The sequence below is a fragment of the Misgurnus anguillicaudatus genome, chromosome 9 (assembly GCF_027580225.2).
Source record: "Misgurnus anguillicaudatus chromosome 9, ASM2758022v2, whole genome shotgun sequence".
Lineage (NCBI taxonomy): Eukaryota > Metazoa > Chordata > Actinopteri > Cypriniformes > Cobitidae > Misgurnus > Misgurnus anguillicaudatus.
In genome coordinates, this window is record NC_073345.2 from 25,309,076 (window position 1) to 25,335,339 (window position 26,264).

At 37.8% G+C, this 26,264-nt stretch overlaps 1 protein-coding gene across 1 annotated transcript in view; it reads left to right on the forward strand.

Annotated features, from left to right (window-relative positions):
- The first annotated feature begins 306 nt into the window (after window positions 1–306).
- The window catches only part of mmp11b (matrix metallopeptidase 11b), a 28,558-nt gene continuing 2,600 nt past the window's right edge, over window positions 307–26,264 (forward strand). Inside the window, exons 1-7 of the mRNA XM_055180893.2 lie at window positions 307–656; window positions 8,017–8,312; window positions 15,756–15,899; window positions 21,115–21,248; window positions 22,438–22,676; window positions 23,001–23,205; window positions 23,387–23,647. Coding sequence (XP_055036868.2) covers window positions 552–656; window positions 8,017–8,312; window positions 15,756–15,899; window positions 21,115–21,248; window positions 22,438–22,676; window positions 23,001–23,205; window positions 23,387–23,647 — 1,384 coding nt within the window. The 5' untranslated portion in view covers window positions 307–551. The remainder of the gene's footprint in view (window positions 657–8,016; window positions 8,313–15,755; window positions 15,900–21,114; window positions 21,249–22,437; window positions 22,677–23,000; window positions 23,206–23,386; window positions 23,648–26,264) is intronic.

A 26,264-nucleotide genomic window follows, 5' to 3' on the forward strand; every position in this document is an offset into this window, starting at 1 on the left:
ATATTAAATTGGTTTTAATGTGGGTGTCTAATGGTAATGTCTTGGGTATTGGTGGGATGTCATATGGCAAATGAGAACAGAACGCTATTAAATCTTAATTGAAATACAAGAAACACTCTACATAAAGGACATTTGTAATGATTTTAATGGTAAACAGCTGATGGTTAATAATGGTATTTGTTTTGTTCAGCAGGAAGTTTATCAGCTCATTGCCATATCCAACTGTTAAAGACTATTCCCCAAACTTACTCAACTACTAACCGATATCATTGGAAACCAATCCTGCCCCCTACCCACCGTCGACCCTCGCGCGTCGGAACGCGCGCCAGAGGAATGGAGTGCTAAATCACGTGATCACTGGTGAACTTGCCACTCCAGCCCATGAAAAGTGTAATGTGAAGAAAACAAAGACATCAGAGAGTATAAAATCCCTCGGGTAGTCTGCACTCAGTCACAGCAAAGCTCGACAGACACGCGCACGCTCTCTTCCCTTGCGCTCGTGCTTTAAAGTTCCTCGCGCGCAGGTGCTGTGTGGGGCTCGGAGTCTGTGGATGATGCGATCCGCACAAATTCTCACTGCAGTATTTTACTGCCTAGTGTGCGTTTACTCTTTACCGGTGCCAGAAGTAAAAAACAGCCACAGGTATAAAGATGCGGTGAGTGAAACTTTTCTTAATGCAACTTTTATTTTTAATGATATATTACAAAATAAAAGCAACCGCAAAGTGCGTTGTTAATTCGATGCATATAGGATTTAATTTTTATAAACTGATACTATTGCCTACATTTGAACAAATAAGGCATTGTTTAACTGTTTGCGAGAGCTCTATAAAATCAAATATACTGAAATTCACGTTTGCATGCACTTTGCATGATTTATGACAACCTTTTGATCTGCGTAAGACAGGCTGAAATAAATACAATATAATTTGATAAAAAAGCCAATAATTGTAACTTGTTTGAAACAATTAGACAATTATGCATAATATAAGGGCTAAAATGTTTTTATGTATATCATATAAAGTGTAATTTGGCAATAAATCTTATATGTATAAGCAAAACAGCTAATGAGATGAGTACAGTTTATGTTTATTAAGAGGTGGGAAGACTCAAATGTTTCATTCAGGTATGTGTTTAAAAATGGCATACAGGTTCAGGTTCATTGTAATTCGACTAACATGTTTTTATCGTTTCTGCTTTGTGCAAAACTAATTCAGTGCTTTTGTATTGTTTATTTTGGCACTACCATGTCTTTAAATCCTAATGTAGCTTAAATGATATTTTAAAAGATTCACCTCACCTTAAAGTGTTACTTTCCAAGATTCCTAAATATATCTGTGTAGCCTTATAGTCCTGCTGATCCTCAAATAACTTCAAACTGGACGTTGGTCTGCACAAAGAAAGCATCTCCCTCTCCGGGCTAAGAGGAAGTTGACAAAGAAAAGCTACAGATGGCTGTTGTAACCCAGTTGGCAAAGAACCAAAAAGAGATTATGCCAGGGAAAATATTGACGGAGGCTAACAAAACATGCATCTTTTGACACTGGACCAAAAAATAGAAAGTAACGAAGCTAAAAACAATATTAGAAGTCTAAATAGCCAGCCACACATAACATATAATCTGTTAAATAAAAGCACAAGGAATTGTTGCATGATGTCAAAGCATCTGGATGTAAGAAGCATCTTAATTTTATTGTATATGCCTTGACCCACTTTACCATTCAAATGGCACCTGCATTTAAACCAACTCCAGATCTCTTTAAAGGGGAACTGGGCTCATTTTTAAATGTAGACGGGTAGCTCTCATGCAGAGCATGTGCTGTCAATTTGTTCTTGAATGTTGACAAACCCCGAGCAAGAGATTATGCAGGCAGGGGCAAGTCATCTGGCACGCTACGAAGGATAACAAACCCTGTGTTTGCTGACAAAGGGAAAATGGAAGTATCCAGATAGCTACTAATGCATTTGCTGACCCCCCCCCCACTTTAACCTTCCCGAATATGCTGATGTTTTTCTGAAGGACATATGCGTGCATCATGAAATGTATTAAAACTTCCAAAATATTATGCACTATCCAACATGCAAACTAAACATGCTTAATGTGAAGGTCCTAAGAAGTCCAATATAAGGAAAGTGTAAAAGAAAAACCTTATTATAATTACAATATTATTATGCATAATGGCTTTTATAAAAGTTAGGTACAGAATACATCTTCCAACTATAGTGTTTTTTGTTTGTCAGCACCAATCATTCAATGTGTTTTGTCCTCACAACCAAGTCTCCAAACATGTAAGATAAAGATACATTTTTTTTTAAAGCTGAGCCTTATACCCAGTTTCCACAGACATATATATACAAGGTCAAGGTCAGCTGCAATGCTCCTCTTGCGGGTTTAGGGGGTTTAGGTTTCTTCCTCACATGCACAAATGAGAACAAGACCGAAATGGCGACACGGTCGTACCTGGTTCTAATTTAAATCACCAAATGTGCGGTCACATCATGACCTCAACGTGTCGATCCGCAACACCCTTAGAGCTGTTCCATATCTGCAATAATAATCATTGTCCATCTTTTAGTAAAAAAAAAAATTAGTGACAATGGTTGTTATGCAACTGGATTTAGACATTTTTCATATGCTGTTTAAAAAATACAATCAATCAAACACAAATATATGGCACTTGTAACAGTAAACACACTACATACTGTTTGTTTCCAGTGGTGTATAGTCCGCATGCATCTGCATTCTGCACAAACTCATTCAGAAAAAGTCTGCATACGCTGACGTATCAAATGCTTATATCTCCCATCAACATACTTCTATCCTGTTCCCACAAAGCCATCTTCCTCTTTACCGTAATCACTTCAGTTGTGTATACAACCCACAGCATGCAGATCTCTGGAGCTTTTCGCGGGTAAATATTTACCCCAGCCTGTTTTTCTCTGGCATGTTCATTCTTTATCTCGAGTGTGGCCTATTTTAATGTGCCAGTGGAACTTCTTGTTTGTGTTTTCTCTATGTATGTTCACTTGAGAGTGACTGTACAAGAGAGAAAAACAAACACAATGAGGCCGGAAGATAGAAAACGCTGCTGGCTGTGTTATTAGGGCTAGTTGCAATCATCCGAATGACCAGAGAGGAATTTTAGATTCAGCGTGTTTTCAAAAGTAAATAAGGATGCTTCCCTGGCCTTTCTTATGCAGTTATGAGAAGATGACATCAGTTGGATGTTACCAAGAGATTAATTTTGCTACCAAACAAAGTGGTTATCCTTAAGAGCCCTATGGATATGGCACAATGCCAGGACGTCCAGCCCACTCCAAACCGTCTTCTTGCTCTGACATGTCAGTCCTATTCTTTTAGGTTTTCCCAAAGTTCAGGACTGTTTTGTTTTTACTGTGAAGCTTTACTGTGTCACGTCAGCATCTGACCTACATATGATCGCAAAGGTTTATTTCTAATAGTCGTACTTGGAACTATATATTTCATAAAGATGGAGTCTACCCTTTTCTATTTTCTTGTAGCTTCCATTATCATTTAATTCCTGCAGCTCAAATGGGTAAATGTGAATATTAACCAAGTTCCTAAAGAGCCCCTATGGTCCGATTCACGATTTTACATTTCCTTTGGTGTGTAAATGTGTATTAGTACATGTTAACGATATGCAAAAGGTACAAACCCCAAAGTAAACGATGATGCGAGTTATCATTTCCAACGTAAATCTTTTTTCTTGGACTACAACAAATACACAGATTGTAAGCAACAGTTTACTTTCTGGGATTGGTGATGTAGATAAGACCGACATTATCATAATTCCTCCCACTTCGGACTTACAGCCTGTAAGTTAACTCCTGTTAGCATTGCGAGCGAATCTTTTAAACATGGTAAGGAGCGTCACAAGGTATTCAGACCAATCACAAGGTACAGATTAGCTGGCCAATCAGGGACACAGAGCTTTTCAAATCCGTGCGTTTCAGGAAGAGAGTAAAATCTGGAGCTACAAAAATGTACGGTATTTGTAACGTACTGTGGAAAATAATGTGTTTTTTTACCATAAACCACGCAAACACATTGTATTAAACCAAATACACAAAATAACGTTGTTTTTAGCAATGAAATAGGTGCCCTTTAATAAGAAAAGATTCAGATCTCAGATGAATTCACTTCCAGGATTCACCGCAGTTCAGTACTGACGGTTCATGAAGGCTAATGATGGATTGAGTGTTGGGTTGTTTGTTCAGCAAATAATGAGCCATAGCTTGCATGCTGCTTTTCTCTCTTGAGTATCAGCTTTGGCGCTGTGCTTAGCAATTTCAGGTGCTAATATGCACCTATCTGCCATTACGTCAAACCTTATCCATCTTGTTTGCACTTATCACCTTAACCTCATATAACACAATAACCTACTGTGAAATAACAGTGTTCCTGTAGCTCAGCTGGTAGAGCATTAGCAGTGCAAAGATCTTGGGTTTGATCCACAGGGAAATGCATTAAAGGTCCCGTTCTTCCTGATCCCATTTTTTAAACCCTAGTTAGTGTGTAATGTTGCTATAATAGCATAAATAATATCTGTAAAATGATAAAGCTCAAAGTTCACTACCAGGCGATATATTTTCTTTAACAGAATTCGCTGTTCAAAGCCTACAGCGAACAGGCGGTATGGACTACAGCCGTCTACTTCCTGCTTTAATGATGTCACTAGAACAGTTTTTTGACTAAACTCCGACTAGGAATACATCAGTCACCAGCTAAGTTAACGGCAAGCTAAGCTGCTATCGAAACACAACAACCTAAACAAACTACACAATCAGAACTCGCTACGTATTTCTGAAGGAGGGACTTCAGCCCGTTTTGAGGACAGTGAAAACACTGGTATACAGATAAGTAAATTGTGTGAAAAATACCACATTTTACAGTGTTATATTGCGCACTGTAAACACAATCAAAGCTTCGAAAACACAGAAAGAATGGACCTTTAATGCAATCCAATATAATGAAATATGGTTGCAAAATAAGGTAACAAAAATTGTCGTATGTTGATAATATATAATTTTATTTAAGCGTTTTATTTGGCGGATAAATATTAACTATAACTTTTTATTTTGCAATATTTTACACAAAGCAAAAACCTATCAACCCAGTGTTAGATTTGAAATGGGACCATGCGTGTTTATTTAGGCCCAAGGGCTCAGTTTTGTTGATCTAGGTTTTAACCTTTGACCCCTGACTTCTGTTGAACTAGAGACACCCGGGTGTTTTTCTTCCAACTGTTGCTCCTTAAGTAGACCAGTTTGTCGTCGCTGAGAGGTTAGACCGCTCTACAAAAAACAGTGTTGACTGTTGTACAAAAAACATGCTTAAGTGACAGTGCTTAAATTACATGCTTTCAACGTGTATGACCATTTAATAATGGCTCAGCCCGTGAAAAGCCCGTGCTCAGTCAGCAGATTTGAGAAAAACAAACTGAGAGTGGATGAAGTGCAGTGGATTCTTCACTCGTATCTGTGGAATTTGTGTGATTTCTCTTTGCCGGGGGTGTGAGGGTCATGTTTTAGCATTGCTATCAAGTTCACATGTCAGTGCATTTTTTACCAACGTACTATCTGTCTCAACCTGTCCATAAATATTTGGTTGTTTTCCCTTTCATTTTGATTAATTTCCCTTTAATTAAAAAATTGTATTGTTTTACAACACATTGTATTGCTTTTGTAAGCATTTACTAGACGTAAATCTGACCCAATCTCAACCAATCAGAAGGGATTTCCTGTTTAATACACTGTAATGCATGTTAACAGTATACTGCAAGATAAAGGACATTGTGGTTTCTCTAAAATTGTTGTAAGTTTGTTGCATCATGCCTTTATCTTTTTTCAGACTTCCTGCTATGCATTCCTAAACATTTTATGGGTCCAAATATAGTTCATCCTGAAATTACAGCTTTTAAAAGATCCCTATGGCTAACAGAGGCGGAAGGGAATTTTTAAAGCTTTTTGAAAAAAAGTAGTTTACCCCATACCACCCCTGGCCTCATAACCAAACCTAAATTAGAGAGAAAGAAGGGGAATCGAGAGAGATCTGGAGCACAGCTGGAGCACAGAATTACAACAAGGAAACGCAGGGGGGTGATGGGGTTTTGGGAATGGCGAGAAATTGGGCCAATCGGACTTTCCCTCAGGCGTCTCACCTCCCAGTCAATTAACAGAACAATTTCCTTAAAATTTGGTTGAGGCAATTGACTGTGATAATGTCTTCCCAAATTATTAGTGATGTAAGACCAACATAACATTCCAGTAGGCAGTGATGTGATCATTCCCTATTTAGACTTTGTCGGTGTTTTTCCAAGCAATTTGACAAATTGAGATCCATGCCATCTAATTACCAGAACATCTCATTTTAGTTTATTTTTAGTTATATTTTAGGGGCTTTGTGTGTTTATTATTGACAGGACTGTATACACTCACCTAAAGGATTATCAGGAACACCATACTAATACTGTGTTTGACCCCCTTTCGCCTTCAAAACTGCCTTAATTCTACGTGGCATTGATTCAACAAGGTGCTGAAAGCATTCTTTAGAAATGTTGGCCCATATTGATAGGATAGCATCTTGCAGTTTATGGAGATTTGTGGGATGCACATCCAGGACACAAAGCTCCTGTTCCACCACATCCCAAAGATGCTCTATTGGGTTGAGATCTGGTGACTGTGGGGGCCATTTTAGTACAGTGAACTCATTGTTATGTTCAAAAAACCAATTTGAAATGATTCGAGGTTTGTGACATAGTGCATTATCCCGCTGGAAGTAGCCATCAGAGGATAGGTACATGGTGGTCATAAAGGGATTAACATGGTCAGAAACAATGCTCGGGTAGGCCGTGGCATTTAAATGATGCCCAATTGGCACTAAGGGGCCTAAAGTGTGCCAAGAAAACATCCCCCAAACCATTACACCACCACCACCAGCCTGCACAGTGGTAACAAGGCATGATGGATCCATATTCTCATTCTGTTTACGCCAAATTCTGACTCTACCATCTGAATGTCTCAACAGAAATCAAGACTTCGACATTTTTCCAGTCTTCAACTGTCCAATTTTGGTGAGCTCGTGCAAATTGTAGCCTCTTTTTCCTATTTGTAGTGGAGATGAGTGGTACCTGGTGGGGTCTCCTGCTGTTGTAGCCTATCCACCTCAAGGTTGTGCGTGTTGTGGCTTCACAAATGCTTTGCTGCATACCTCGGTTGTATGGTGGTTATTTCAGATTACTCGTATAATCTCATGCGTAATCAGAGTTTACTGTTAAGGGAATGTCTTACGTGTATTTTGTGAACGTGAGCGTCTCTTTTGTCAAAAACGGTTTTGACGTGTATGCAGCAGGCACTTATTTTGACAAAACATGTGATGGACATGACGCAACAAACACATATTTTGAAAACACGAGCAACACACATGACACTCTGAACACATGTTTTGAATTTGCACACCTTGAAAGAGCAGTCACGAGCCGCCAGTGGCTTCTTTTTTGAGGAGGCACGAATGCGAAGCCCGTCAAAACATATATTTAGCCCGTCATGTGTGTGGCTCATCCAATATGTTCGCTGCGTCATGTGAACATCACGCATCATGTCAAAGTATGTGCATGCTGCAGATGCTTCGAATGGGTTTATCATACAGAGATGCTAGTGTTTGCCAGATACTCACTTATTCTCTTAGTTTCTTGTGAACATAAGCGTTAAACATTAATCAATTGCTCTGAAATATTTGAGAAAGCCTCTACATATACATGTACAAAACTTTGTGCAGGATGTTTACTAACAACACAAGCAGCGGTACTCTTACAGAATATTAGTGCGAAGTAATCAGGACAGTAACGGTTGAAAGTGGACAAAAATGAATGTGAATGTGTCTTTCTCGTCCACCTGTGATCTGATTGACCAAAATACATCTTAAAACCAGGTGTAAATGTGCTCTATAATGATTAAAGATTGTGTTTAAGGGTGCATTTGTATGCTTGTTAACAGGACTGGCCTCAGAAGTCCCACCGCCAGGGCTTTAAAAAGCGTGGCCGACTTCATCATGTTCAGGACACGCTGGGTGAAGACTTTGGCAATAAGAGAATCAAGCCACACTTGACTCTACCCAAAAATGGTACGGACTGGAACAGACCGCGATGTGGAGTCCCAGACTACCCCTCGCAGAAGGAAGGGAGCTCCTTTCACTACTCAACCCACAAAGGAGGCTTGCTTGAGGGTCGTCATCGTCGAAAACGCTTTGTTTTGTTTGGAGGACGATGGGATAAAACAGACCTCACGTACAAGTAAGCCTAGGGTTTATGGTTATTTATCATTGGAAAGATTCACTTCTTTCTTCTTTACACCTGCTGAGATGATAGACAACTATGAAACATAAAACCATAAATGATATCTGGATACGCAACTACTGTATGTGGTAATATCAGGGTAATGTTTAGCATTAAATAATTTATTTGCAACACACATTTTAAACATATTCATACATTCATACAAAAGGCAGCTTTTTACCTGAAATGTTTGCAATTCTTTCTCCTTTTTAATCAGATTTACAGTAGTTTTCTTCCCACTTGAGAAAAACCTGTTTTAAACAGTTAATCCTCACTTTATCTTCTCATATGGTTGTTATCAGTTCAAAAGAAAACCGCACACGCTCTCCTACTTTACACCCATTTAATTAAAAGCAGTAGTCAGACTCGGGACTTCATGGCTCCAGAGCACAGCCAGAAATATGTATCTGCCTTTATAAGCCCCCTTTTGATTTCAAAATGCAAACAATTTACCCTGAAAACACAGGTTTGTTTTACTACATTAGTAAGGGCATTTTATACTCAGATGGTTTCAAAAGGGTAATAATAATTTCAGCTCCAAACACTCACCTTTACAAGGTGATTTGTGACATGTATCACATTTGTCAAGAATGGTTCTTTGGGAACAAAAAATTGTTCTTCTATGACATCGCTGCATTGAAGAACCTTTTGTAGCACCCTTTATTTTAAGAGCAGACTGATCTCATGGAAAGCCGTGTTATAGTCACAAAAATTTATTCATTTATTCGTGTCCATGGCACAAAATTCAGCTTTTATTCATGCCTTGAGCACAAATGTCTTTTTCGTGTCATTTTATGTATTGTTTTCTCATTGTTTTTCTTATTTTCTTACCATTGTCGCTTGGAGTTGCGGTTAGAATCACTTTCTGTCATATTTTTAAACATCCTAACCCATACCCCAACTCTAACCCCAACTCCAGGCAAGAATAGTTTTAAAAGCGGAAGAAAAACATGTAGAAACCAATAAGTACATCCTAACCCAAACACAAAATCTAACCCCAACCCCAAGCGACAATGATTTAATAATAGAAAAAAAGAAAAAACAATACATAAAATGACACGAACAAGAAAGTCGTGCCACGGACACGAAAAACTATTTATAGAAATTTATGCATGACACGAAGGCACGAAAAAAACTGAATTTCATGCCATGGACACGAATAAATGAATCAATTTTTCCGTGACTATAACACGACTTTCATGTTTTTTAAGAGTGTATGTCAAGCTGACTTAAATTTCATTAGTTTTTAAGCACCATACTGACCTCTCTGTTGTGGATTTCTGTTCTCCACTTTACATTTTGACTGATTTGCCCCACCATCTTTGTCAAAGGAGGTCTCCGCCGGACGTAGTCTATCAGTCTCCTCTGTAATCTGCACTCATGAGGTCACGACCCCACAAAGATACAATGTTACATTTCAGAGCACTCATGTGTGTTATAGTGGTGAAGTCCAAATGGTTCCAGTTTTACCTTCCACTCTCAGCGGGAGGGTGAGATGAGGGCTCAGACAAAGATCTGAGTCTTAAATCAGCTCATACTACTGCACTGATTAAAACTGTCCATGATTTACAGCCCTTCCCATAAATCTCCGACGATTCTCTATAAAGCTGGCATGCTCCAGGGCAGACTGTCCTTTTGGTCTGGTTACTGTAAAGATAGAGATGAAAAACACAAATAGTAGAAAATTGGCTGCCAGGTGTTTTGTTGAGTCTGACCCCCAAAACTGATGCCTTAAAATGACCTTAAAAGTTAATATATGTTATACACATAAGAATATAGACCTTTCAACATGTAATTGTGTAAGTAACCAGATTTTGATTAATTTGTCCAAGCTCAAATTATAACCAGAAGTTGCATTCACCTTAGCACCAAGCACTTAGCAATAATATTGGCTGTAACATTGAAAAGTACTTCGTTACAGACTTTATTACAGACTGACTGAGATTAACGTCACTAGACCCAGAAAATGATCTGTGAAAAGTGTTTTTGTAGCTCAATTGATACAGTAGAGCATTGCATTAGCAGCTCAAAAGTTCATGGGTTTGTTCACAGACAACACTCATACTGATCAAATCCGTAGCTCGAATGCACTGTAAATTGCACTGGATTAAATCATCTGCCAAAAGCAATTATTTAAATATAATGAGCATGGTTCATGTCATTGTATAACTCGCATTCTGCTGCTTCATCAAAATCTGAAATCAAGAAATCAACACATGCACTTTATCCCAAACAAACCTTATGTCAGCAGTATTCTAATGCTGCGTCTCTATGAGCTGTCATGACTCACAACTCTGACGGTTGTTTATGGGCTATAGCACCTCTTGTCCTCTGTAATTTTAGCCCTTACTTAATGATGGACTGTATATGCGGACAATGAACTAAACCCCCGGTCCAACGCCCACCCCCCTGGTGTCAATTTGTGACTTTGCAAGTCGTGAACATACACACACCTGGACCATAGGCATCACTGCAGCACCCAGGGAGGAATTATGGTCCACTGTAAAAAAAATATGCAGCATTTCTGTCAAATCAACATTTTACCTTAAAAAGAGTTTTAACTTGATTTTATAAGTTATGTTAACTTATCACAAGCCAAAACTTAGTAGATTGAATTGACTGGCAAAACCAAGTTGTTTTAACTTCATAATGCATTTTTTACAGTGTGCCTTGCTCAAGGTCGCGGGAGGAATCGAACTGACGACCTTCGGGTTACAAGTTTGATTCTAACCACAACTGCTTCCTTGTCTTGACTAGCATTCAAGTGGATCAAAAGCTTTCATAAAAGTCGTTTAAAGTCTTAAACAATACTTGTTCTTGTCTTAGGACAACTTTTTTGATCCACTTCAAATGTTGACTAGTATATTTTAAAGCACTAGTTCCCAAACATCCCAAACATGAATTAAATAAAATTAAAATAACATATATTTCATTAGGATATTCTGACAGGCAACGAATTATGTGTGCACACTTACTGTGTGTTCACACCAGATGCGGAAGAGGCGGCAAAACGCACTATTTGCGCATAGTTGGATGCTTGAACATTTTGAGTTTCCTCACTTCATTCACGTGAAATTCTAGTCATTTCGGCCATTCACGTGTAAATTCACGTCATGGGAGGAGCTTATATAGCTCAAATTGAGTAAACTTACCAGATTGTTTGACCTCCTTACTCACTTTCTTCCAAACAAGATCCTTTTAATTCCTGTAAAAGTCAGAGAGATAACTTGTGTAGCGATGGTGTTTGTCCTCCATTGTTGTTTTGTTTTTCTGCCTATTCTCATCTTTGCGTTGACTTAACATATAAATCACTCACGCTGGCCGCCTCTTTCGCATCTGGTGTGAACGCACAGTAATGGTGCGTTCACACCAGACGCGAAGGAGGCGGCAAAAACGCGCTAGTCGCGCGTAGTTGGACGCTTGAACATTTTGAGTTTATTTGCTTCATTCGCGCGTGAAATTCTAGTCATTTGAGACATTCACAGGTAAATTTGCGTCATTGGAGGGGCTTATATAGCTCCAATTGAGTAAACTGACCAGATTAATCAACCTCCTCCCTCACTTTCTTCCAAACAAGATCCTTTTAATTCCTGTAAAAGTATGAAGATGTCGCGTGTAGCGATGATGATTATCCTCCATCGTTGTTTTGTTTTTCTGCCTCAACTTTTGATGACTATTCGCGTATTTGCATTGACTTAACATATAAATCACTCGCGCTGGCCGCCTCTCCGCATCAGGTGTGAATGCACCATTACTGCACTACTTACCAGATTGTTCGACCTCCTCACTCACTTTCTTCCAAACAAGATCCTTTTAATTCCTGTAAAAGAACAAAGATGTCTCGTGTAGCGATGATGATTGTCCGCCATTGTTGTTTGTTTTTCTGAATCAACTTTTGATGCCTATTTGCGTCTTTGCATTGACTTAACATGTAAATCACTCGCGCTTGCTGCATTTTTCACATCTGGTGTTAACAGACCATTACTGTGTGTTCACACCAGAAGCGGAAGAGGCGGCAAAAAAGCGCTATTCGTGCATAGTTGGACACTTGAAATTCTTTCTTGCTTAATTCGCGCGTGAAATTCTAGTCATTTGAGACATTCACGTGTAAATTTGCATCATGGGAGGAGCTTATTTAGCTCAAATTGAATAAACTTACCAGATTGTTCGACCTCCTCACTCACTTTCTTCCAAACAAAATCCTTTTAACTCCTGTAAAAGTATGAAGATGTCTCTTTTAGCGATGATGATAGTCCTCCATTAATGTTTTGTTTTTCTGCCTCCGCCCACTTCCTGTAATCACGTCACTGCTAGAGCAAGCTCCTGATTGGTTAACGCAGCCAGAAAATACGCCAAAGTTCAGATTTTTCAACTCACAGATCACACTTATCGCGCCAGAGGATGCCTATTCGCGCGTAGTTGGACACTTGAACATTTCGCACATGAAATTCTAGTCATTCCAGACATTCACGCGTAACTTTGCGTCATGGGAGGGGCTTATGTAGCTCAAATTTTGTAAACTTACCAGATTGTTCGACTTCCTCACTCTTCCAAACAAGATCCTTTTAAATCCTGTAAAAGTACGAAGATGTCTCATGTAGTGATGATGATTGTCATCCATTAATGTTTTGTTTTTCTGCCTCCACTCGCTTCCTGTAATCACGTCACTGCTAGAGCAAGCTCCTGATTTGTTAACGCGGTGAGAAAATCCACCAAAGTTTAGATTTTTCAACTCCCGCAGATCACACTTATCGCGCCGCAGGATGCCTATTCTCATCTTTGCATTGACTTAACATGTAAGTCACGCTTGCCGCCTCTTCCGTGTCTGGTGTGAACGCACCATTAGTCTAGTGACCAAACAGCACAATGCTGTCAATGTAGAATCAATTAGCCAATCCATTTTTGGGTCAAGTGTAAGTGTGCATGTTATAGTGTATTCAACATTTACAAATGTACATTTTCTGCTACACCTTTTGCTTTATTAATACGTCTTTCCATACGCTTCAACTGTAGCAGTGAAGATTCAGTACGTTTTTCTTTCTGCCTGCAATGAAAAATGACAAATTTGACTTTGAGTGAAAAAAATCCATTTAATGCCGCTTACAACTCCAAAGCACTATAGCTTTGTGGCATGTGAGGACATCAAAACCATAATCCACCATGAGAGATCCACTTTAGTAGAACTGCATTGAAAACACTCGCTCACCTTCACCCAAAAGGCGCAGTTGGAAATGCTGAAAAATGTATGATTACTGAAATTTCTAACTGTTTAGAAATAAAGTTTGTTTGATGTGTATCCTCACAAGGGAAATCACGAGGTAAAGAAATGCCTTTCGCCCCTATATATCTTTGTGAAAGTTCTCAACACCTACTAGCATGAAGAATAAATACAGACATAGACCACTTCATGCAGTTTACCACTCTTATTAATGAGCAAGTCTTTTATTTAGACTTCGGTTTTTGTTATATGCTATTAACATAAATATTGCATATATTTAATATTTCACAATAAAATATTAATGCAGTGCACTGTAAAATGTTTTAATTTTGAGTTAATTTAAATTAAAAATACTTAAATCAAAATTTTAAAGCAACCAGGTAACAGACTCCCACCGTGGGCTTTCTGCTGCTGTCATAGCTCCTGTCTGGGCTTGCAGACGGCTGGGGCCCTACAGTCTGAGATGGTTTGTGGCTCCAGCATGCAGCCCAGAGCGATTCAATCCCACAGAGCTAATAAGAATGACCAAAGCATGAAAGTGTCAAAGCATGAAAACAGCCCACAGGTACGAGTCGCAGTGGCTGCCGGTCAGGAGCTTCACAATACGTTCAGATGTACTTTACAATATTTTTCTATTTCAAGACATACACCATAGGAAAGCTTTGAGGAACATAATACACAAACCTTGGTCCATGGCTCAAATGTGCTCGGTGGGGATTCGGCTTGTGAAAATAAGCAAAGGTGCCTCTATCACTCAACAGGCTTTATAATACTGCTCGCCTTTCATCTCGAGTGGTAAACAGCTCTTGGCTCACTCCATGAGGGATGATGGGCATTTTAATTTACAGAGAACATTCAAAATAATCTGAACATTACTAGAATGTAAAATGTATAAAACATTGCACATACAGTTTTAAACACCATAGATGACAGATTGTCTAGTATTTATCTCTATATCCTCCTATTCAATCTTTGATATGGCCTTAGTCAATATTATATTAAAGATATCAAGGTTATATTTTCACTGAATGTTCTTTACTCTTTCCCCGCCATTGACGAGTTATCTCGTCAATTATGAGTTAATATTTAGCTGATAAATATGCCTTTCTGGACGAATTTCAAAGTGAAAGTGTAATACGGCTTTACCTTAATACCAGACCGAATTTATCAAAAACGGAAGTTAAAAATATTTAATGATTTATTTTAACTGCCTTTATGTTTGATAGTCATTCCGAGTCTGATCTCTAACATAAATTCCTTTACAAAAACGCAAACTTTTAAGCTTTTTGCTCAAAATGTTGTATTTTGAAGAGAAATATCCATATTTCAGTGGTTAAATTAAGTGGAAAAAGTAAATATATAATGAAACTTTTCTTCCCCATTTTGTTTGTTTGTTTGTTTGTTTGATGTTTGTTTGAAAGCAGAGGGTGTGTTCTTTCATTTGATATATTTGTATGCTTATATATTTATAGAAGATCATTTTTACTGCAAGGAATTTTGTGAAACTTTTGTTAAAATCACAAAAATGCAGGTGGGCAACTTTTCTCAAAAAGGCTGGCGGTGAATGAGTTAAATGTTCAAAGCTTATGCTTCATCCCGGTGTAACAATTTCTATTATGAATATTTCTTATATTGGTTCAAAATAAATAAAATGAACATTTACATTATGCAGTGTGATTTAATGTAAAAAAAAAACATAACATCATAAAGTCATGAAGAGAGTTAACTATATACTATAAGGAAGACTTTAAGGGCTTTTGGCTGGTATGAAAAGGCAAAGTTTTGATTTCCAATTAAATTAATCACTAATGTGGTGTATTGTGTCTGTTGCACCTGCTAAGTGACTAAATATGATACTATTATTTTTGTATGACCTGCATACTTAAACCCACATGGACTGTCATCACTATCACAATACAGGGTATCAGATTTGTCCAATGATTGCTTGAGTTGAGCTATAGTCAACGCCGTGTCTAATCCAAAACTGGGTGCGCATTCAGGCTGTATTTGTGTTTTTACAACAGCCGGATTCAAATATATGGGTCCTTTGGTTTATAATGGAACCATCCCGGAGAGCAGCAAGCACTTTCACATAAACTTGATTAGTATTGGGGTAATGCACTAGAGAGCAAATGAAAGTCGCATTGGGTGGTCCATAATGCTTGTTTGTGTTGGTGTAACAGGATCATGCGCACGCCTTGGCAGATGAGCGTAGAGAAAGTCAGACGTGTGCTGCAGGAGGCGATGCGGGTCTGGAGCGACGTCACACCGCTGACCTTTACCGAAGTCACCAGCGGCCGGGCGGATATCATGATCGACTTCAACAGGTAAAGTTACTTCATCTCCTGAATGCGTTGCAGATGTTGGGAATCCATTAAAACATTTAAAGTGGTCATGTCATACAATTTTGGCATTTTTTTACCCTAAGGTCTAGCTCTTAAGTAAACAAGGTTTCTTGCATCAAACTGTTGTAATGTAGCTTCATTGCTGTCCCCTATAAAATTAAAACAGTCTGTTTTTCATTGTTCCACAATTTCTATGTATGTGGTCTTTATTTTTGGATCCTTTGCATGTGCAATGAGTAACAGCTTGTGGGTTTGATGCAGAGATCAATATATTTGATGCTGCTCTGCAGACTGTAAGATCCTGAACATTTCCAACACTGTCAACAAGACAATTGTCAAAAAAAGGTCCCAAGCTGGGGCAGTACCTTTTAAAAAGGTCCTAAAATATGTATACATTTGGTACCTTTGACATACCAATATGCACTCTTTCGTACCACACTCTTACATTGCATACCACACAAAAATAAAAAGTTTATTTTAATTAAAATGAAGAGTTTGGTTCCAAAACGCGATAAACACCATTTAAAAAAAATGAGTTACTGCCAAAATCAGTATTATATCAGGTCAGTATTAAAAAGTAAATTCTTAATTTTACGCAAAATACAATATCTGCTGTGTTATTGTGTCATCTTTTCTCCCTTTTTTCCCAAAATGCAATAAACGCCACTCCCCCTTTTCTGCAGAATGCAATAAATCCGCTTAACCAATCACAGCGCATCATTCCATGCATTGTAAACAAACAATGGCGGCCCGTTGAATACACACAGAATCCTAGTTTTCCTCATCTTGTACTTCGTGATCAACAAACAAACAAAAACAAAATAATACTTTAACGCCATTGATAAACCTGGTGGTTTTCTTTGACGGGAAAGAAATGTAAGCCATCAACATCTAATAATTTACGCACTCGGGAGACGGAAAATGCCGGTTGCTTGTATTACCAACAGCATCAAGCTTCTGTCATGCTAACACATTGACCCCAGGGAGATCTTATGAAAAACGTTCCATTATTTTACGCAAAGCCAACGAAAATCGAGCAGGACCAAAACATTTTACAGCTGATCGCTGTCAAAAAAGTTCAGCCACGACGTCCCAAGTAGTATAACCGCAGCAATGACAGTGTTCTTAATATGACAAAAGTAAGTGTTTTGATTAATGCCATTAATGTTTATTTTTTTAATCAGTGTATACCACTAGTCACCTAAATGAATATAGCATGGCAAAGATAAATGCACATTTATATATTGATTCAATAAATCTATAGCATTTGGGAAAATTTTGCATTTATTGCATTTTGTGGAAAAAATAATATGTTTTTATAATAAATATTTGAAAACAGAAAATATTGGTTTTCATCTTGTCACTTTCTTGGTAAAACACTTTTTTACCGAAATTAGTCAAAATGGATTTATTGCGTTTTGGAACCAAACTTTTCATATATTCTTCATTCATTGTGTGAGAAAAACCAAAAATATTGGAGTGAGAGTCCAAACAGTATGATTTTATGGTACATAAACTATAATCTACATCTTCAGTTCACGATTTAGTTCCTCTGGCTCTCGTCTTACAAAACTTGTAACACCACGTTGTCATCTGAGAGATGTGCATTCATGGATACATCAAGGAAGGGTTTTCACTTCGCTAGACAAACACAGATGCTTTACGTCTCCCGTAGAGGCGATGGATTAGAAAGGTTGTCGGTTTAGGATTATGGGTCGAAAATTTACACTGCGCGTCCATTCATATGTTGCAGTATGAATCGCCAGGGTAACAGGACAGAAAAGTCGTAACTCAGAACACCTGTGAGGTTTAGTTCACAGGTTTATATTTGCTTTCCATATGGACACGCAAGACTGCTGCGAGAAATCCTGGCTTTAACATGCTTTGCTTTCTGTTTGAAAACCTAAACCTAAATGTTGCAAAGCGTAACATGTCTTCGCAGCAGATTATAACAAAGTGCCCTACAGGTATGGTTTTTATGCTGCCTCTAATGGTATAAAGTGCTTTCTTTTAAGCCTATATAAACAACATGTCTCTTTTGACAAGATATTTTGTTTCCTACAGTAGAAACTTTGAGGCGGTGTCTCTGTGCCTGCTGTTTGAAAATGAAAGCCTTGTTTCCAATATAAAAGTTTGGCATCTTGTTTAAGCACTAATGTGAATTTGTTTCTGAGTTGCACACCACAGCTCGTATGATGCTTACTGATGTTCTTCAAAGCAAATGTGAATATTCGTATCCATCGTGCATAAAATAAAACATGTGGAGGTCTGACGGTGCAGTAAAGCGTGAAGATTCAGGCGTGTCCGTTCTGTAAGTTTAGACTTATCTGAGAAATTATCAATGGACCAAGCATTCGTTCTTATGTGCCATTGACTTTCATCAGAACGTTTATTTGTACTGCAAGGATGTTAATTTGGTCTTTCTTGTTTTTACCTTTAAAAAAGGTTGCTAAAATGTTCTTTGTAGTGATTAAGGGAAGAAAGAAAGAAAGAGCTCAAATGCAAAAGTCACTAAATGCCACCTCTGTCAAAAATGATAAGGATATTGTCTGAATGCTTTCGGCTTGATCATCAAATACTTTAGCTTCAAATCCACTTAATCCCGGCCTCAGACCATTCAGAAATACCGGCAGAATTTATTAAACGCCACAGCGATTTTTCAGCAAAGTCCTCTAAGTGCACAGAATAAAAATTGCATGCGTTACCCAGTTAATGAAGGTTTACTGAATGTATTAGGATGTTGACTGAATTTTTGAGCCTTTTACCGTTCAAAAAGGACAGTGAAGAGTGAGACCTTTTAGATGTGGAGATTTTTGGGTATTTGAGTCTCATTTCTGGTTTGTTTTGGATGAACTACAGTGATGGACACAGAAATTTTGACAATGGGTCGTGTCTTGACTTTTCGACTCATTTAGAAGCGTCTCTTGACTGCTTCAGAATGGAAGTCAATGGCCATGCACAAACATGTCATTAAAACAACACTTAAAGTTCATTTTCAAAACTGTACTACTCACCGAGTGGTTCGCGGTGTTCGTTGATGATTAAAAACAAATATATTGGTGCAATGTATGATTTCAATCCATGTTATTTGCTATAGTGGAACTATTTTTTCAGATACCTCACAACCGTGTATATACTTCCGCTCTATATTTGAGTCTGAAGCATGAATGAACGTAGTCCAACAAACTGTAATAAAACGGTAGCATACTTTCAAAATCAAGTTTATTTATAACACTTACACCATCCAATATGCTTTTTTCATCAGCAGAACAATAAATAAGATATTTTGCAGAAACCCCAGTGCTCCGTCATGCAAGTCAACAGATCCGCACACTTTAAGAGCTAGCCTAAAGCATATATATATCCAATACAACAGTAATCCCCCATAATAACTCCGTGTGACATATTGACGTCTTGTGAAGCAAATCAATCAGTTTTTGCAAGAAACTGAATGTTATTTTCAACACGATTAGCGTGAATGGCAAAGCAGGAAGCGCGTTTTCCGTTTGATGCGATCTTCCACTGGTGTCGTTTAGTGGCTGTTGGCTATGGATGTTGGTCTCTCTGCGCCACCTATAGAGCGGGAGCGTGAAGCGCACTTCCTGCTTGGCTGCATTAACGCTGTAAAATATTTATATATATATTCGAATCTCAAAACTACAAAAAATGGAATGTCAACCCACGGAACGAATATTCTGGTCCAGCCCTACAAATATGGGAAAAATTTCTTCTGAGAGAAACCGAGCGAAAAAACTACAACCACATGTAAACAGTACCTTTTCTGTTTCCCGGCGGCGGAGTGATATATCAGTGAGCAAAGAGTCTTCCAAGAGAAGTCAATGGAATTTTACAAAATGCCAAATAAAACACGACAGAAACTGTATTTCGCTACACAACTTGTTTTTAATCAATAACGAACACCACAAACCACTCGGTGAGTAGCACAGTTTTGAAAATGAACGTTAAGTGTTGTTTTAATGACATGTTTGTGCATGGTCATTGACTTCCATTCTGAAGCAGTCAAGAGACGCCTCCAAACGAGTCAAAAACTCAAGACACGACCCATTGTCAAAACTTCTGTGTCCATCACTGTAATTCATCCAAAACAATCCAGAAATGAGACCCAAAGTGCCAAACACCGGAATTGTCCTTCAAGGTAAGTGGTCGCAATCAATTTATTTAAGCTACATTTAAACAAAAAATGTGAAATACAAAACAAAAAACTTTTGTTTAAATGTAGCCTAAATAAATTGATTGCGACAACTTACCTTAAAAAATGAGTAAATTGAATGAATATTTTTTTCAGTGGACATGTATGTAGCCGGTCATATGTGTGGTTCATCAATTCAAAATATGTGTTCTGTGCGTCGAGTGAACCGATGTGCATCACGTGTCTTGTCAAAATAAGTGATTGCTGCAGATTCTTCAAAGGGTTTATGATAAAAGAAACGCTTGCGTTTGCCAGATACTCGCATAATCTCATGCCTAATCAGAGTTTACTGTTAAGGGAGTGTTTTGCGTGTATTTTGTGAACATGAGCGTCTCTTTTATCATAAACGATTTTGACGCGTGTGCAGCAGGCACTTATTTTGACAAAACACGTGATGCACATGGTTAACATGATGCAACAAACACATATTTTGAAAACGCAAGCAACACACATGACACTCCGAACACATATTTTGAATTTGCGCCCCTCAGAAGAGCAGTCACGAGCCGCATTGTATATTTTACGTATTTTCGTATGAACTCTTACAAAGTTGATTGTACAAAAAACAAACGATTATCATAAAAAACAATAATGAATCCCAACCCCACCGTCACTGGTGCAAAAGCAAATCATACTAAAATGTACGAATGTGGTCTTACAAATTATTACGAAATAGCCACCTCGTAAAATACGTACGAAATTTAAGAGTGTGCCAGACTTACAGATCTATCATCTAGTAAGGCTTTGTGGGCAATTTAACCTTTCTGCTTTTCACAATGGAAAATTCAGCATTTCCTTAGAACATCTGATTCAGGGAATCAGGCTGCGGTGAGACCCAGCAAATGCTCTGACCGGGTCATATTCTTAACCTCCCTTAATAATTTGATCTGCTTAAGTGTACTCTTAGTTACAGCTCTTTTAGCTATAGATGAAATCAGAATAAATGAAGCAGAATGTCTGACATAGTATTGTGTTTGACTGATTTAGATACTGGCATGGAGACAACCTTCCTTTCGATGGCCCGGGAGGAATTCTGGCCCATGCGTTCTTTCCCAGAACATATCGAGAGGGAGACATCCACTTTGACTATGACGAGTCTTGGACAGTGGGCAACAGCATGGGTAAGAAAAGAGACACATCGGTGTTTACATGTTGATCTTAAGCTCATTTACAGCCTTAAACAATGATCAAGTACCTGTTCCTGTAGCTCAATTGATTGAACACTGCATTTGCTGGGTTCATTTCCCCAGAGAAGATAATTTCTGATAATAAATGCCTTGTAATGCACTTTAAGTTAAAGGGACACTCCACTTTTTTGAAAATATGCTAATTTTCCAGCTCCCCTAGAGTTACACATCAGAATTTTAGCTTTTTGGAATCCATTCAGCTGATCTCTGGGTGTGGCGCTACCACTTTTAGCATAGCTTAGCATAATCCATTGAATCTTATTAGACCATTAGCATTGTGCTAAAAAATAACCAAAAAAAAACTTGAGTCTTCTGTAGTTACACCGTGTACTAAGACCGACAGAAATGAAAAAGTTGTGATTTTCTAGGCAGATATGGCTAGGAACTATACTCTCATTCTGGCGTAATAATCAAAGACTTTGCTGCCGTAACAGGAGGCGCAATTATATTACGCAGCAGCCGAAAATAGTCCCCTTAGTAACTTTCAATGGCAAGGGACTATTTTCGGGCACTGCGTAATATCATTGCGCCTGCTGCAGCAATGTTACGGCAGCAAAGTCCTTGATTATTACGCCAGAATGAGAGTATAATTCATAGCCATATCTGCCTAGAAAATCACCACTTTTAATTTTCTGTCGGTCTTAGTACGTGATGTAACTACAGAAGAGTCAAGTTTTAAATAGGAAAAATATCCAAATTCTTTGGTTATTTTTAGCATAATGCTAATGGTCTAATCAGATTAAATGGATTGTGCTAAGCTATGCTAAAAGTGGTACCGCCAGACCCGAAGATCAGCTAAATGGATTTCAAAACGGTAAAAATCAAATGCTTAACTCTAGGGGAGCTGGAAACTGTGTATATTTTCAAAAAATTTGGAGTCGCTTTAGATGAAATTGTCTGCCAAAAGCATATGCAAATGTTCATAAAATTAGTCAACAAAAGACTAGAACAAAACCTAATCAACAGTTTTATTTGGGATTTATGCATTTGGCACACACTTTTATCTAAAGTGCATTACAATGGAAATTGAACCTATGACCTATGACGTACTACTAATGCAAAGCTCTACCAATTAAGCAACAGTAAGCTACGATTGTTTTGAAATCTTCTGGTATCTCTGCAGGTACTGATCTCCTCCAGGTTGCTGCTCATGAGATCGGTCATGTTTTAGGACTGCAGCACTCTATGGAACCAGGAGCTGTGATGTCACCTTTCTACTCTTTCTCATACCCACTCCAGCTGAGTGAAGATGACAAGCGAGGCATACAGTCCCTATACGGCGCCAAACATACGGAGGAGAACGTAGAGAAAAATGAGACGCCGCCTGAAATCCCAGAAACCAATGAGATTGAAATCACAATAGTGAGTGATGTGGCTAATGATATCCATGCATTCATAATGTTTAAGTTATTCTCAGTGTTTGTACACTAAGTTCACAGATTAAAATCAATGACTGAAATCAAACTTTGATGCTCCTCATAACATAATTTCATTATAAACCTGGATTTCATAGACATGGTCACTCACAAATGTATGGTTTGTATGGTATACATTTCTGTAAATATTTGCCAGCCAAAGAAATAAGGGTATTTAAACTAAACGCAGATACATTGAGCTGAATTATTGCTAAACATGATTTATGAAGAAATGTGTTTCTGATCTTGTCATATTCTCTCGTCTGCCCAGCCTGATGCTTGCCAAACAGACTTTGATGCAGTATCTATGATCCGAGGTGAGCTGTTTTTCTTCAAGTCGGGTTACGTATGGCGGATCCGTGATGGTAAACTCCAGGCTGGATATCCTGCGCTGGCATCCAGGCACTGGAGAGGAATCCCGGATAAAATTGATGCTGCTTTTGAGGACAGATCTGGAAATATCTGGTTCTTCCAAGGTACACTAGCTGCCTCATAATAAATAAGTTAATTTAGCTTAGAAGTTTGAATGATTGATAAGCAAAAATGTAAAGCTTATATTTTGTTCACATTAGCCCTTAAGCAGGAGTTTGTGATAAATGTTAAATATATCATCTGTTGTTTACTGTAATCTCTCTCGCCCACTCTCTCTCTCTGTAGGGGAGAGTTACTGGGTGTTTGACGCGGAGCGGCAGATCACTGGGCCGGACTCTGTACAGCGTCTTGGTTTTACTGTGACCGACATCCAGGCAGCCCTCATGTGGGGTGAAGACAAGGCCCAGAAGATCTATCTCTTTAAATCAGGCAACTATTGGCGCTTCAACCTGCTGGAAAACCGTGTAGACATGACCCACGCTCGCAGCATGAGGGACTGGAGAGGCATACCGAATGACATAGACGCCGCTTTCCAAGACCGTTATGGTATTTATTTATATTTACTTAAATAATTCAAGGAGTCCCAACACAAACTTATTCAGTTAATTTCCTTCTTACAAATTTAAGTGGATTTATACGGAAGAGGATTAGGGCCACTGGTGAAAAAAATATTTGAATTCTGACTTTAGACTCAGAATTCTGACTTTATTCTCAGAATTCTGACTTTACTCTCAGAATTCTGACTTTAATCTCAGAATTCTGACATTAAACTCAGAATTCTGACTTTAAACCCAGATTAAAGTCATAATTCTGAGATTGAGGTCGGAGTTCTGAGAGTAAAGTCAGAATTCAAGTTTTTTTTCACCAGTGGCCCTAATCCTCTTCCGTAGATTTAACATGATAAAAGTTAAATTTACTCAATAATGTGTTCATTTAGAATTACTTACATTTTCTCATTTTTTTTAAGTTTAATCTACTAAGGCACATAATAATTTTTTACACACAAAAAAGATTCTTTCAATTTACTCAAATTTTTAAGCAGTCCCTCCAGAAAAACGCGATTATGCGATCGCATGATTTAACGCATAATCAGTCAAAGTCCGCATATTTAATTTATGCGGGGGCCACATTTTTGCATGATTTCATAATCCATGCATTTTCGTAGCAAAAATCACATATATCTTAGCAAAAAGTTGAAAAATGTTGCATTTACTTTACACAAGGGCAGCCATGTCCCCTGTTGCCATGGGACCGTTATGAAGTGACATGATTATGTTACATGAACATCATAAAAAAGCTGCAAACAGTTCCCGCAGTTTTTGCAAGTTCCCAGAGTTTTTGCAAGTTTCCCGCAATATCATCGCATAAAATTACATAAATATCCCGCACAATCCATTGCATTTTAAAGAAAACGTGCCGCAAGATCAAGGATTTTTGCTCGCAACAATCACAAAAAAAAACTCTGTTTAAGGTAAGTGGTACAATCAACTTATTTAAGATACATTTAAACAAAATTTTTCTTTATTTTGTTTAAATGTAGCTTAAATAAATGAATTGCAACCACTTACCTTAAAAAATTTAGTAAATTAAATGAATATTTTTTTCAGTGTATGCTGGGTTGTTTTAACCCATTGTTTGGTCAAATATAAACATTTAACTCAACGGCTGGGCTAATAACCCAGCATATTTGGGAATGTATGGATTTGAATACTTACATTTTTGCTAGCTCTTTATATGAAGCCAAAGTGACATTTGAAGGCTGGGTTTATCCCTTTTTGAGTGTATTATTTGACAGCAAAATTTTACGAAATCTAATTTTTACAAAGCTGATATCTATACAGTACGTGCTTTAAAATTCATTAAAATGACGTGGTTACCAGTGGCGGTCGGTGACTTCTTTTTTCGAGGGCGCTCGATGCGAAGTTCGTCACAACATGTATGTAGACCGTCATGTGTGTGCAGGGGCACCGTTTGGGGGGGTTCAGAGTATGCCAGGCATATGGGCCCATAAGTACGCTAGGGGGCCCCATCGTCATCACTTTTCCGTTTTTTTTATTGTACGCGTTTAATTATTAACACTAGTAAAATGTAAAGTAAATTAATATAAAACTACTGGAATGACTTTGTGTTGAGTAAAATTGAGACACTTTAAAAAAAAACAGCGTGCAATCATGACCTAGTAGATGCAATTACATATTTGGCGGTTCTGGTGGTTTTTAATTTGATTTTGCGGATATGGATATGGGTGAGTAGACAACATTTTTGTTTGGGATCAGTTTGGCGGGTTTGCTATGCAAAGTTACCACAAATAGTCGACAGCCCTACAGTTTGGCATTTCAAGGTAAGATCTCACATGCCACTAAAAGCGTTCTGATCCGTAAACTGTATGTTTCATGAAAAATGAAAAATATTTGTGTTAATACAAAAGGACAGCAAGAGCTTTATTTAAGGAAATATTAGCATAGCGACTGCTGACAACTATTGCATTTCTAAGACGGACAATAACTTAATAGGCGGAGTTAAAAATATTATTTTCTAAATAAACATGAAATAGGAGAATTGTCTAAGCCATAATTGAGTTAAATTTTAAATGACTAAGAGCTGGTTTTAATGTGACAGCGCATCATTTTCAAAGTGAAAGTGATTCATTTTTATTCAGGGTTGCAACGGAGGTTTTGCCCAAAATTGTAAACTTGCAGCTATTATAAACGCTATATCAGATTGTTTTTAACATGCATCCTAATAGAGAATGTCCGTTTTATATTTATGTTTGAGTATTGTTGTGTTTAAATATTGTTGTAATGTTGTTAATGTCTTGTTTTAATTTAATTCGATTATTAAGACTCTAATTTTAAACGCCATATATTGGGCGTTGTAATGGATTGAAGGCTAATATGACGTTACAAATGGACTCGGTCATTAGACATAATTTCCGACTTTAAATTAAGTTTTGTTTGCTTCAAATGTTTGCTTCAAATGAATTTCGTTTAATATAGTTTGTCTCTTAATTTTAATCAATGTTTTGTTGATAAGTGTTGTGAATATTAAAGAAAAAGAACATAAAAAAAGAACACCGTGCATTTAATTACGTAACAAATATTAACTACTGCAATATAGCCTACTACCAAATGCCAAAACATGCAGTATTATCTTTGTAATGATA